Source organism: Mus musculus, chromosome 5 (assembly GCF_000001635.26).
Source record: "Mus musculus strain C57BL/6J chromosome 5, GRCm38.p6 C57BL/6J".
Lineage (NCBI taxonomy): Eukaryota > Metazoa > Chordata > Mammalia > Rodentia > Muridae > Mus > Mus musculus.
Window position 1 is genome coordinate 75,074,948 of NC_000071.6, and position 14,708 is coordinate 75,089,655.

The window sequence follows — 14,708 nt, forward strand, 5'->3', positions numbered from 1 at the left end:
GATGCACAAGGAAGGATTAGTGGTCTGAGTGACCTCAAGAGAATACAAGGACATTTGAGAATTGATGTAGCCTGGAGTGCTTGGTTTCTAAGCTGGGTTGTTACCCGCCAGACCTTGGCCAAATCGAAAAGCTGGGGAGCAAGGGCAGATATGAATGTGGTGAGCGTTAGACCGGCCGACCTCCACTACAAGGCCACATACGCTGGTCCAGAGCAGAAGTCTCAAGCTTTACTGCGCAGCTAGGGTTGGCTCCTAGGAGCTTAAATGCATTGGTTATCTCAGTTTAAATGGCTTGGAGGTCCCCACCTGGTGCTCTCTGCAGTGTGTCACTGTGAAGCGTTGGACAGAGGCCCAAGCGAGGGAGGAAGGTAGGCAGAAACTGGATCGCTGAGATTTTCCGCTGAGAGTGATGGAGGGAGAGGAGGTCGATCCCTAGCAAAATTAACAGACCCTACACTTAGCGAAGTCTCCCTCTCCCCCTCGTTCTTCCCTGCCTCCCCCCACCCCCACCCCTCCGCTTCTGTTGTGACTCGGGCAGCCTATCCCGAGGGTGGGGAGCTGCCGAGGAGTCTGAGCTGAGCGGTACTCCGCAGCATCACGTGCCGCGGTGGGGGCTATAAAATCCTGGAGCCGGGGCTCCGGGCGGGGGACGTGAGGACCAACCCTCTCCAGGGACCCCTTTGTTCGAGTCCCAGACACCTCAGCATCCCCAAGGACTTGACCGCCCGCGTGCGCCCAGCTTTCCGGACAGTGCTCAGATAGCAGAAGGAGAGAAGGGGACTCAGCAGCCCGCAGGACAAGCCATCCATCGACATGTCGCGCTCCTTCTACGTGGACTCACTCATCATCAAGGACTCCTCACGGCCCGCACCCTCGCTGCCGGAATCGCACCCAGGGCCGGATTTCTTCATCCCGCTGGGCATGCCGTCCCCGTTGGTGATGTCAGTGTCCGGGCCTGGCTGTCCGTCCCGCAAAAGCGGCGCTTTCTGCGTGTGCCCGCTTTGCGTCACCTCGCACCTGCACTCCTCTCGCCCGCCCGCAGGAGCTGGTGGCGGAGCTACGGGGACCGCGGGGGCTGCAGTGGCGGGCGGCGGGGTGGCTGGAGGCACCGGCGCTCTACCTTTGCTCAAAAGCCAGTTCTCTCCCGCTCCTGGGGACGCGCAGTTTTGCCCACGGGTGAGCCACGCACACCATCACCACCACCCACCACAGCATCATCATCACCATCACCAGCCCCAGCAGCCCGGCTCGGCTGCAGCGGCGGCCGCGGCGGCGGCGGCGGCAGCTGCGGCAGCGGCGGCTCTGGGACACCCGCAGCACCACGCACCTGTCTGCGCCGCCACTACCTACAACATGTCGGACCCACGGAGATTCCACTGCCTCTCCATGGGTAGGGCGGGGTACCTGCGTGCCTCCGGGGAAACAAACTTTGCGCCACCAGGGAAGGAGGTGGGAGTAAGGTGGGATCTTCTGTGGAACTGTTGAGATCTTCCCCTAGAAATTCCACGGAGGTGGAAGTTAAGGAGTCAACTTCTTGGCGAGGCCTTGTGCCCTTAGCTCTACAGGTGCACAAGTGTCGCCTGTTATCTGGGCTTTGGAGACCTGGATCAAGACTTCAGAGAAATAGGAGGTTAAACTGACTGAGATTTGGGGTGGATGCGTTTGGACCTCAGTGTGGCATCTTAGCTTCCCTGTTGGTTAAAGGCTGTCTGTGCCTTTGGCCGAGGCTGCTAGCTGGTTAGCTTTGCTAGGCCAATGGAAGACAGACAAGGGGAAGGAGAAGGCAGTAGGTGCAAGTTCCACTGGAGTCCTTTAACTTAAAATCCAGGACATTAAAGGCCTTAATTCTCATGAACGTCTGTCTTTCTTACACTCCCAGACAGACCAGGGACAAACATGGATGTGTTGGGTTAGACTGGGTTCTGGAGCCGCGTTCTTTCCAAGGGTTGTCAAGTAGAGTGGGGTCACTTTTTTTTTTCTGCGGTTCATCACCTCTCTGCTCTCTTTTGGGTCCACAGGAGGCTCCGATACCAGCCAGGTACCCAATGGCAAAAGGATGAGGACAGCGTTTACCAGCACGCAGCTCCTGGAGCTGGAGCGAGAATTCTCTTCCAATATGTACCTGTCCCGACTCCGGAGAATCGAGATCGCGACATACCTAAACCTGTCAGAGAAGCAGGTGAAAATCTGGTTTCAGAACCGTCGCGTGAAGCACAAGAAGGAGGGGAAAGGCGCTTCGAGGAACAATCACACAAGCTGCAAGTGCGTGGGTAGCCAGGCGCATTATGCGCGCTCCGAGGACGAGGACTCCTTGTCCCCTGCCTCGGCTAACGAAGACAAGGAGATTTCCCCCTTGTAAAGGCAGAGGCTCCTTCTGCTACCTGCTCCCGGTACCCTGCCCTCCTCCTCCCCATCAGCACAGGGACCAAAGTTCTAGTCCATTGCCCTCATTCCACCTGGAAAAGAAACTCTGAAAAGTCCGGGGAATTCAATGCCGGGCCCGACTTTGAAGCTAGCTCCTCTTTATCTGGGATTCCACTCAGTTACGGATTGGTTTTTTGTTTGCTTTTTTGTTGTTTTTAATGTAAATATCTAGAATTCTAACCAGTCTCATATATCAGGAAAAACCAGGGTTGATTAAAGTTTAACACTGTATGGGGGGAGGGGTTGGTTGAAGACGCATGCCATTTGCCCCCCTGTCTTTTCAGAACTTGATGAGAAGAGGGGTTTCTTTATTGTTTTTGTTGTTGTTTTAAAATGAAATCATTGAAGTTGCCATTAATATAGAGAGTTAAACTCCGTAGGTCTTGTTTTCTGAAAATTTTCATGGGGGAGAATTTTAAATCCAGGTCTCTGGAAGTCCCTTTGTATGTGAATAGTTTTATATAAAATACATATTTATATTTATTTAAATAAATGAAACGAAATAAATATTTTTTAATTCGTGGTACTTGTCCTTATCCCCCCCCCCCCACACACACCATATCTAGAGACAGTCATGGAGGAGGGACTTAGGGGTTAAATACTGACTGCAACTTAATGTGGGTCACTTAGCTGATGGAACTTGGAACTAAAGGTTTTGTGGGTAACAGAAACTTCTTACCAAAAAGACCTTCAGTCCTCATTTGAGGTGACCCACCAGCTAGTGAGCCTTTCAAAAACCAGGTGACAGCCCATTTGGCAGAACTGGGAACTAACTGTAGGAGGAACACTGAAGAATACTGAGGGAACCTGATATGTAGTAGAGGGGAAATCCAACATCCACAATGTTTCCATTTTATTTGTTTGAAATAGGTTCACACTATGTAGCCCAGGGTTGCCTTCCACTCTCAGGCATTCACCTGCCTCTGCGCACATGCCAGGCCTACAGCCAGTTTTCATTTGCACTTGATCTTAGCCCCCAAACCCACTATTTATTTGCCTGGTACTTTGTCCTCCTCCCTTCTGGTCTCTCACCTTGCTCAGTGCTAAAATCTGAACCCTGTGAAGCAATTCACAATCTAGGAATAGTTTTTAGGTCAGGGTGAGGAAAGTTACAAATGACTTCTATACACGACTAGAAACCCCGATGTGCTTGGTGGCTTCTATACTTCAGAGTTAGCTGAATGTCCTCAGTGCCCAGATTACAAGAAGCTAGGAACAGAGAAGTGACTTTTCTAAATATTTACAATCTCCTATTTCCAAAACAACCCAAAAGATATCTTAGAGTAATACTGTCCTCTGGGAGCAGACTTTGTTTATTATTTCTGCTGTTGTAAGTTGGTCTACTTAACCTCTCTGTGCCCAGGAGTTCATACCTGCTAGCCCATAGCCCTTCTCTCAGCAAGACCACCTGGGATAGGTGTCTCAGTCTGGATCTGTGTCTGGGAGAGAAGGAAAGAGGAAGAGTGGTTTCTGAGTACCAACAATGCACACTGGTGGGATTCCTGACTATTTATATAAAGATGTCACCTAATAGGCTCAAGCCACAAATAGTGTTTCACATCCCCTCCCTTCCCCCTTTCCCTAAAGGGATTTTTAGGTCTGATGTTTTAGTCCAGTCCTCCTCAGCAAAGGAGAAAGGAAAGGACATGACCGTGGTGTTTATGATTGGCAGATTTTCTGTGTCAGGCACTTCCCCACCCCAGACACACACACACAGACACACACAGAGGGAGAGAGCGAGAGAGCGAGAGAGCGAGAGAGCGAGAGAGCGAGAGAGAGAGAGAGAGAGAGAGAGAGAGAGAGAGAGAGAAGAGAGAGAGAGAGAGCACTCTCAGAACTTCAGGAACAAGATTCATTTTCAAACCCCTTTAGGGCACCAAGCTGAGGCAGGCAGGAGGAAGGGCCACAGTGTCCTGGCCAAAGGGGACCTGTGAGCTACTTTGTATGGAGGGTTGTTCCTGCTTTTGTACTGTTGTCCCAAGCCAACTCATGCTCCTTCCTGGATCTCTGTGACTCTCACACCAGGGGAAGGAGGTAGGGGTTGGGAGTGTCCTACTGGCTGGGAGATGACCCAGCTTGCTACATTTCCTATTTCCTAAAAAAAAAAATCAGTCTCTCTTTTTCCTAAGAAACAGCAGCAATGGCTAGAGGCCAGTGGGAGGAAAGATGTTTGCAGGAACTAGGAATGGGCTTTTAAAGAGGGTCGCCTCAATGTCCACTCCAGCCCAAGCAAAGCCTCTTCTGAGGCATGGGCAGACCATCACCTTTCTGTGCACATCCTTGCCAGTCCCACTGCCCATCCTTGAGTCTGGCTCCGGTATGGATCTCAGCCCCTAGCCTTGCAAGGTCTACCAGGTTGCAGACTTTGTGGCCAGATTGCTGAGTCACGTGCTTGCCACTCCCAGCGTTGTGCGGAGCCTGGCTCCCCCGCTGGTGAGAGGAGAGCTAGCTAGGGCTGCTGTCCAGACTGTGGACTGCTAAGATGCTGTCAATCTCTCTCTCTAGCTTCCATCTTCAAGAAAATTCCTAAGGTCGTTCTTCCAGAGACAAAAAGATTCTTGGCCAAAGATACTTAAGCAGACCTCTGATTAAAAGAAAGATTCTCTAAAATTCTGGAAGAACTCTGCACTTTCTGTCACTTAAGCAATGGAACACCAGTTCTATCCAACTAGGATAGATTTGCTACCCTCTTCATCCGCTACCCTACTCTCACTCAGAAACCCCCCCAAAAAAACTCACCCCAGTTAAAAAATTTTTCATGTTTCAAAATAACACTTCCAGAATCTAGCATCTGACTGTCCATATTAGATTAAGAACCTTTTAGTCAGCTCTCAAACACTACAAGACAAGCACAAAAATAGTCTACCAATAACCATCAGATCAAGATCAAACGTTGTAAGTCATGTCCCCTTGGGTGCACTGGAGAAGGTTTAAGACGTTGGGAGCCAAGTGGTCTTGGACTTTCCATGTGTCCCACTTGTAACCCACCACACGCTCTTTATCCAGAGCACAGCCCATCATAATCCTTAAACACAGCCAGGAAAAGAGAGAGGAAAACTTGAAGTAGAAACCAGGAACTTTTTTTTGACCAAAAAGGTGTCAGTGAGGACCACTGAAGGTCTTGTGTCTAACCTGGAGAACTCTAGCAGCTGGGAGTTTCAGGATAAAGGGAAGATGACCAGGGCACCTTATGCCCTGGCTCAACCAGGACAGGCAAGGAGGAATGTGACCCTCTGCTCTCCCATCCAGTGACCAACACTTGCTCTGGGCCAAGTGGCTGATAGGGATTGTATCCCCAGGCTCAATTGCAATCTCTGGCAAAAGGAAGCCAGCAGCTCATTGAAGTGTCAGAGGCCCCAGGAATGAAGACACTGGTGCCAGTAGACCTGTCTTCTCTGGAGTTCTAATTCTGAACTGGTTTAGTTTGAATTATGCATCAAAGCCTTATTTCTTGCTATTTCTTTTTCCAAATAGAAACAAAACTCAGTGAAGTACAGTTTTCCACTTCTGGCCTTCTCAGCCTCTCCCCTCCCCCCTGCCACTCGAGGCCACTTCTATCCAATTACATCCGATTAGGATTTTGTCCATTTGCTTAGGTCACACTGACTGGTCAGACAATTGCCGGAAAGGTGGTAGGGCAAAGCAAAAGTGGTCACAAGTGGCAAAGGGAGCTCTGTGTCCACATATATGCAGTTATGCAGGTATCATACATGTATGCTTATGTGCCAGACACACACACACACACACACACACACACACACACACACACACACACACACTTATACACACGGCAGGGTGGGGGAGAATTGAGTAGTCATGGTGTTGTAAATGAAAAGTCAAGACCAATAAACAGAATCCTGGGGGGTTTTAGCTTTCTTTTTCTTTTCTTTTTAAAATAGAGCATCCTTAGTTCATGCTGACCACAAACTGTCATTCTGTCATTGTAGCTAAGGACAATCTCTTCCCTCATCCAGGTGCTGACATCACCTGGGTTATGCGGTGCTGGGGCAAGAACCCAGAGCTTTGTGCTACCTATGACCAGCATCTTAACTAAGCTCCAAACCCAGCTCTTTAAAAACATGTTTTCATCCTTTTTTGCAGGCCCTGCTCCTTGAGAGATGCCCTTGAAGATGGCTGGGACTTGGGGGGAAAGTCTGAGGTGAGAGGGAGGAGAATTCTGGGACAGGAGTGCCAGCCAGCCCACCCTTAATGGGAGGGAGAGAATGACACTTGCAATTGAACCCATTTGCTAGAGGAAATTGGGTTTAAAGGAGCAATCACTTCTTTAAAAGGAGCTCCTCCCATCTTCCCCAAACAGAAGGCTGTCCCAGGGGATGAATGCGCACTGTGCATCAAAGCAATTGTTCCAATTTTCATTATTCACAGAGAATCTTTGAATGTACCTGTTAAGGTGACAGACCTTTTAAAAGGGAACATTTTTCCATGCAATTAATTGGTGCATTTACTAGGTTTCTATTAACATAATTTAATATAAATCTATTTTATAAATCTTTAGGCTCACATTACTGAAATTGAGCTCTTTTTAGAAAAAAAAAAGTGCCCACAGATGCCTCTTTCTTAAATTAGATAGAATGAAATCCGAAAACTTGCTATTCTAAGACAGCTGCAAATAAGAAAGGCAAAGGGAGTCTTTTGTATTGTCTTTGTTAATGGGGGAGGTTTGGAGAAAGCAGGCGCTCGTATCACAGGAGAGATTCAAGCCCAGCCTGAGCTCTGTATCTGAAACTTGTAGGACGAGCTGCATTTGGGCCAGGCAGAAGGGGGAGAACTTAAAGCTATGTCTTAGGAACAGAGTTGAATGAGTGCTCAGATGAGAGAAAAACAACAGAGAAAAAAGAAACAGCAGCAATCCAACTTCCGAAGAAACCTGAAAGTAAGTTTCTTCTACCTAGAGGAAGGAAACCCAAAGCCGGTGAAACCTCACAGTCCCTAATGTCTATGATAGATATGTAACCCTGGCTCCTTAGAATCAGGTGCATTCTCCAAAATTTTGGAGGCCCCATCATGTCTAAAAACAGGGTTTTGTTCTTCTTTGGTCTACTGATGTCAGTAAGCCCCCTTCTCCACCATGTTTTTTGCTTGTGTCCCACCTGAGCACTGTTTTCTTGAACCCAATCGTATCTCTGTTGAGCTTTCCCAGAGCCAAACACAGAAAGGGGGCAAGGGCTCCCCTCGGAGAATCTGGACAGATCGGAAGTGTATGCTGTGTGCTTAGGAAAGTAACTAGTTTCAGATTAATGAAGCAGTGACAATTTCAATCTGCTTGAAGGCGGAGGTTGGCACTGCCCAGGCCCAGCGTGGGGAGCTCGCCAGGCCTGGCTTTATATTGTCCTCATTTCTGAAGAGCAGACAAAGATGGATAGAGAGACATTGAAAAGGAGGGAGAGTATTTAAAACAGCTCCATAAAGCAAGCTGTCACTTTAAGACAAGAACCATGGTGCTTTGATGACTTTGTATTAGCGGCACCATTTCAAATAAGGGACTTCAGTCTATAAAGAAAGGGAGAAACTGAAAGGGGAAAGAGGGAGAGGAGGAAAGGAAGGAGAAAAGAGGCAGGGAAGAAGAGGGGGGGAAGAGAAGAGGAGAGAGAGACAGATAGAAGTCAAAGAGAAAAACAGACTGACAGAGAAATGGACACACACATACAGAGAGAGAGAGAGAGAGAGAGAGAGAGAGAGAGAGAGAGAGAGAGACTCTTGCGCACTGTAGCGAGACTAATTCCTGGGCAGCTACTTGATTTCTGAAGTTCTGGGAGAAACAAGCCACAGCAGGTGCAGAGACAGGGGTGGGGGAAGACAGGTGGAAGTTGTCGCGATGGGAAAGAGCTCCGGGCCCAAGTGCAGCCGGCGACTCAGAGAGCAGCGGCCAGCTTGGCCTCAGTTTGCTGAGAAGAGCGAGAGAGAGCAGCACTGCCCGCCCCGCACCGTTGGGGATTCTAATGGAAATTTTCGAGAGCTTGCTGGAAAAAGAATAGGAAGGGGGGGGGGGGCGGGCTGCTTTAAGAGACCACCTTCACAAAGCCTAATTTGAATTATTTGGGGTCAAGCAGCAGCAAGCCACCTCCCCTCTTCCTTCCTAATTAATGACCATGATTAGTTATTAGGCGTCTTGAGGCTTCGACCAAGCTTTGAGTAGTTTATTCTAGGAGCTGGTTTTAACTTGGGAGAAGGGAGCTGGAGTTAGGTTTGTTGTTGTTTTAAGAATGGCTTCATTCTGAGGCTCAGGACTGACCTGAAATTATCATTGTAGCCCACGCCAGAGTAATCCTCTGATTACAGAGTGAGTGGTCGTCATCCTGGGGGCTGGGTTACACTGGAAGGAGGGAGTTTAGACAGGGCGGTATGTCTGTAGGTCTGCTTCTCTTCCTGTCTTCATCTCTTCCCTCGTCTTCCATCCTCCTCTTCCTCCTCCTCTTCCTTCTCCTCCTCCGTCTGTATGTCTCTCTGTCTGACTGTCTCTCTGTGTCTCTGTCCTGTCTGTGTGTCTCTGTCTCTCTGTGTTTCTGTCCCTATGTCTTTGTATCTCTCTCCCTCCCACTTCTCTTCCCCCCCTTCCTTTTCTCTCTTTCTCTCTCCACTATTTCTCTCTCCCCCTCCCCTCCGTTCCTCTCTCTTTTCTTCCCATTGAATCCACCCTGGCTTTAGCTCAAGTTTCCTAACTGGTACCCCGTCTTCCACCGCTGGCCCTAAAGCAAAGACGCAGGTGCTGCGGACCGCACTTGAGACGGAGGCCTTTGGGGAATCCCGCTAGGTCCCCGGGCGGGCGGTGGGTGGGGCAGTTTCACTGTCTGGATTCTTGGATCGCAAGTTCCTGGGAGTTTCAATGTTTTTTGTCGTTGTTTTGTTTCTGCCAAGGAACTTCATATATATATATACACACTTTCTATTTTATTTTATCTTGTTTTGTTGTTAAGACTTAGAAACCGGGACAGGAGACCGGGTGGCCTTTGAAGGCCGGCGAAAGGGCTCCTCCGTCCGTGGCGCTGGAGGGAGACGCGTTTAGTCACTGTTTCATTAGGCACTATTTGAACCTTGCAACATGTGGTACTTTCTGGGCAAGCTGAAAAGGGAGGATTATGTAGGAGGGACACAAGGAAATTAGCGAACGGTTAATTTAACTCGTTTTCTGCTAGACTTTTCGATACATTCCTAATTGACTGAGGGGCAGGTGAAGCTCCCGCCCCATGCAGGCTCATTCACGGTGGGAATAAATGGCTTTTTCAACTCACACTGCTCACAATATATCATCAGGGGAAAGACATGCAATGAATATGTTGATTTTTTTTTATTAATGGAATTACACCCTGCCATGCAGGTGTGAGGGTAAAAAACCTATACTGAAATGAAATAAGATTAACAATGAAATTAGAATTTTATTAGCTTTCTATGTCACGTAGACCTGGATTTGAAGTGTCAAAACAAGCAACGAGAAAAGATAGTCTGTAGGCAGCCCTGCCAATCAACCAAGGGAACTGCTTGGTCTCTAACTCTGGATCGGCTTCCAGTTCCTTTGGCATCTCCTCTGGGCTGTAGGTAGGAGGAGGCAAGTGCTGGAGAACTCCGCCTCCAGGGAAATCCTGGGACCCATAGGAAGAACTCTTGGGTTTGAAAGGCTGGGTCTAGAATAAGCGTAGGGGATGCTTCTAGGGCCTAGGGTGGCCCGAGGCCGCTCCGAGGTCAGCCGCGCCCTGCTGGCCTCCAGCTTCGCGTCCTTCAGATCAGCTGCTGGGGCTGGCAGTGACCCCTGGGAATTGAGAGAAAAGCCCGAAGGGGAGAATGAGGGGCGCGAGGCCCGCGGGGCGCCCCTTGGAAACGGCGGGCAGTTTTGTTATCTCGGGCCCCCGGAGCGTCAGCGCAGCTACCTGGGTCTGGCAGGCGCAGAGGTGCCCTATGCAAATGACTCACTATTAGACCAGAAAGAAACACTTCAAATGGCCCTTTGTAACCTTCTATAGAAAATCGAGGTACTCTGCATGACAAAGCACAATTAAGCTTTCTATTCAGGAGTTCTGCAGCTGGTAGCCCATTGGGAAAGTGGGAGGAAACCAGAATATATTAATAGTGTGGCAAAAGTTTTTTGTGTCTGTGTCCTTTTCGGGGTTGGGACTGGGGAGGGGCCATGGGTGGACCCCGAGGGGAAGAAGGCTCCGCCTTGGATCCTTGCCACCTGAACGACAACGCCTCTGCCCACGTGGAAAGCCCCTCTTGCCTGGAGACCAGTCTTATGAATGATGTCCACAACTCCCAGAGAGCTGAGCCGGGTCCGGCAAATCCCAAGTGTGGGATGGGCAGGACGCCTGTCGGTGCCCAGCCTCCAAGTCCTCAGCCAGCTCCACCGGTCCCCTGCCTGAGCAGGAACCGGGCGTCTCAGGCCTGGCCAGGGCACCTGGACAGAGTTGGCTGGTGTTGCGCACCAGCTCCCACGAAGATGCTGAGGAGGGACGGTTCACATCACACGTCCCCGTTGGTTCATTTTGCCAACCTCCCTCCCCCCCCCCCCCCAGAGAAATGTTTGCTTCTAAATAAGTAAGATTCTTAGCCTAACTTAGCATTGGCTAAAGTAGATTGTTTACCCATCTAGACCCACTCCCACCCCCTCTTCACTTGTTGGGAGTCCTAAGACCCTACCTTGGTGGATTGCATTGATTTTACGCAGTAACTTGTAACATCTTGCAGGCCTTTGCCAGCTGCTTCCATCCCTACTGGAAGAATGAGTGGCACTCCCAGTGACCCAACAACCTGAGAGGGCGGGGCGAGGAGTGCTTATTGGAAATGTTATGTCTCAGTTGCTGCTTCTCTCTAGAAATTCTTTCTATCAGAGACCTTTCCCAAGACTCCAGCTTCTAACCAGATTCCCCTCTAACCTTCAGACAGGGGTGGAAATTCCTCCAGCTTCTGCTAATTTGCGAATTTCTGCAAAGAGTCCCCTTTTCTTCTAAACTGACTGCACTAGGGACTGAACTCAGAGGCTCCCCATGGGAAGGTAAATGTTCTGCCAGTAGGCTGCATTCCCAGGTCTCCTCTCCACTTTAAACCTTAATTAACTACTTTGAGACAAAGCTTCTAAACCTATGTAGCCAAAAATGACCTTGAACTTCTGATCCTCTAGCCTCCAGTTCATGGCCTCAACCATCCATTCATACCCTGTTGGAGAACAAACCCTGGTCCTTGTGCATGGTAGGGAAGCACTCCACTAGCTGAGCAACGTCTACCACTCATTTTGCTTTAAAAATGTATTGTCCTTGTTTTGTTTTGTTTTGTTTTGTTTTGTTTTGTTTTGTTTTGTTTTTGAGACAATGTTTCTCTGTGTAGCCCTGGCTGTCCTGGAACTTACTCTGTAGAGCAGGCTGGCCTCGGACTCAAAGATCCACCTGCTCTGCTTAGCAAGTCCTGGAATTAAAAGTGCAGGCCACCACCACCTGGCACATTTAAAATTAATTAGTTAAGGGAGGCAGATATGTGTGTGCTATGACACACGTGTAGAGGAGAGAGTCTGTTCTCTATTATGTTAGTCCTGGGGATCCAACTCAGGTCACCAGTCTTATTCCTCTGAGGCATCTCACCAGCCCCTCATTTTACTTTAAATTTTAAGACAGCTCTCACCAAGTTATCTAAACTGACCTTGGACTGCCTCCAGAGCTCAAAGACCTCCTGTTGTCCACTGTGATTGATGTCAGTCTTCATGGTCACTCTGGTGATTTATTGTAGTGTCTGCTGTGATGGTCAACTGCAGTGGCCACTATGTGGTCACTGTGGTGGTCAGCTGTAGTTCACTGACACCTTGAATGTGTTATCCTCCTGTCTCAGGCTCCAAAGTAGTTGGGATTACAGGTCTAGTCCTGGCAAACAATCACTTTAAAAAAAAAAAGGTTTTCAAGATTCATGACTTCTCAATGTGGAGCATATATCTATCTCTATCTCTATCTCTATCTCTATCTCTATCTCTATCTCTATCTCTATCTCTATCTCTATCTCTATCTCTATCTCTATCTCTACATCTACATCTATATCTATACCTCTATCTATCTATCTATCTATCTCACCCTGAAAGAAGGGACAAAGGCAATGTGAGACTGGTCACCCCAATGACATGACAGGGCGATTGCATCCCAGAACTCACAGCAGTCATGGTTACCTGCACAACATCTGCACAAGGCTGGATCAGGAGACACCATGTCATGGAACTCACCAGGCCCTTCCCTTTGCTCGCTAATGATTTATTCTCAGTTGAAGTTTGTTGGGAAAGGGGAGCGACATTTTCCTCATTGGTGCAGTCACTGCCACAGTACCCATCTTCCTACAAGCAACTAATGAAGCCCATTGAATCATCATTATTAAAAAAAAAAGAAAGAAAGGAAGGAAGGAAGAAAGAAAGAAAGAAACGAAAAAGAAAAAGAAAAGAGGGACTTGAAAATAGGAGGGGAGCTAATTGGAAAGAGAAGGGGGATCAGCAGCAGGGAGGGCAGATGGGATTAATAGGATTGAATATTATCTAAATACAATATACATACAGGAATGAAAGTTTCATAATGACAATATCATTTATCACCTATACACACTACAAGAAAACAAAAGACAAAAAACAGCTTCTTCAGTAATCCCAGCTCAAAGGCTGGGGACATATATAACTCAGCAACAGACCTGTAAGCTCTGAGTTCAATTTCCAGCACTTAGATAGATAGATAGATAGATAGGCAGACAATAGATGGATGGGTTATAGATAGATAGATGGATAGATAGGTGGACCAATGACCAATAGATGGGAGATAGGTAGACTATAGATAAAATAGGGAGGTATGTAGATGGATAGATGATTGATAAATGGAAGGATGTATTGATGGATATCTGGGCCAATGAAGAGATAGACAAACAGACAGATGATAGTAAGATGGATGATACATGGATAATCAGACTTAGTGGTTGCCTGGCTACTCATCAGGCCTGCCGTGGCTAACTCTATTCCTTCTATAAAAGCCATGTCAATTGGCATCCTTTTTTTTTTTTTTTTTTTTTCTTGAGACAAGGTCTCACTATGTTGCCCTAGAAGAACTAGAACTCATGTCAAACAGGCTGGCCTCCGACTATCTAGAATGAAAGGCATGTGCTATCATACCTGACTGTTCACTGTTCTATATCCATTGGTTCTACCTAGTGTTTTCCCCCTACTGAGAGGCTGCTGTCTGATTCTCCCAGGTATTCAACCCTCACACCTGCTATGACACAAGGCTGGAAAGATTTTCTTCCCACTGACCAAAGTGAAAGATTTCCTACAGCCCTTTTCTTCCACTCAGGTGGAGGACTCATGGGACATCCCCTCTGTATGGAGGCAAAATTAGCTGCTTGCCTATCAAAGTTTAAGCAGAGCCTCAAAAGTATGCATACACTAAGCTGGACCTGGTGCATGCCTTTAATCCCAGCACTCAGGAGACAGAGGTAGGAGGATCTCTGAATTCCAGGGCTGTTTGGTTTATGCAGGGAATTCTAGGCCAGTTAGGGTTATACTGTAAGACTCTGAAGAGGGGGGGGGGAGGGGAGGGGAGGGAGAGGAGGGGAGGGGAGGGGAGGGGAGGCAAGGGGAGGGGAGGGGAGGGGAGGGGAGGCGAGGGGAGGGGAGGGGAGGGGAGGGGAGGGGAGGGGAGGGAAGGGAAGGGAAGGGAAGGGAAGGGAAGGAAAGGAAAGGAAAGGAAAGGAAAGGAAAGGAAAGGAAAGGAAAGGAAAGGAAAGGAAAGGAAAGGAAGAATATGGGGCTGGAGAGATTGCTCAATGGTTATGAGCATTAGCTGCTGCAGCAGAGCACCTGAATTAGATTCACAGCACCCACAGGGGAACTCACAACCACCTGCAACTCTAGTTTCAGAGGATCTATCACCTTCTTCTGTCTATCAGAGGATGCTGTGTGCAGGTGGTGCACAGACATACATGCAGGCAAAACATTAATTAATTAATTAATTAATTAAAGAAACGGATTCAGTGAGGTTGTGGAGGTGGTATTATTTGTTGAAATCTTGAAACCCCTTAGGTTAGGGAATAGGGCCTCTAGGAAGTGACTGGGCCATAGGGTTGATGTGCCATGAATGTTATTTGTGTCCTTATAAAAGAAGAGGCCTGGGTGGCAGTGGGGAGATGGTTTAATGGGTACAGGTCCTTGCTGACAAGCCTGAGAGCCCAAGTTTGATCCCCTGGTGGATCACATGGTGGAGGGAGAGCTGAGTTCTGAAGGTTGTCCTCAGACCTTCTCATGCTAGCTGGTAAATAAATTCAAG

The 14,708-nt window shown here is 48.3% G+C and overlaps 1 protein-coding gene across 1 annotated transcript; it reads left to right on the forward strand.

The window, feature by feature from the left end:
* Positions 1-653: 653 nt before the first annotated feature.
* Gsx2 (GS homeobox 2) lies at positions 654-2,946 on the forward strand. The gene is made up of 2 exons (NM_133256.2): positions 654-1,390; positions 2,019-2,946. The coding sequence occupies exons 1-2, from the start codon at positions 814-816 to the stop codon at positions 2,357-2,359; spliced, it is 918 nt and encodes a 305-aa protein (NP_573555.1). The 5' UTR covers positions 654-813; the 3' UTR covers positions 2,360-2,946.
* The last annotated feature ends 11,762 nt before the right edge of the window (positions 2,947-14,708 follow it).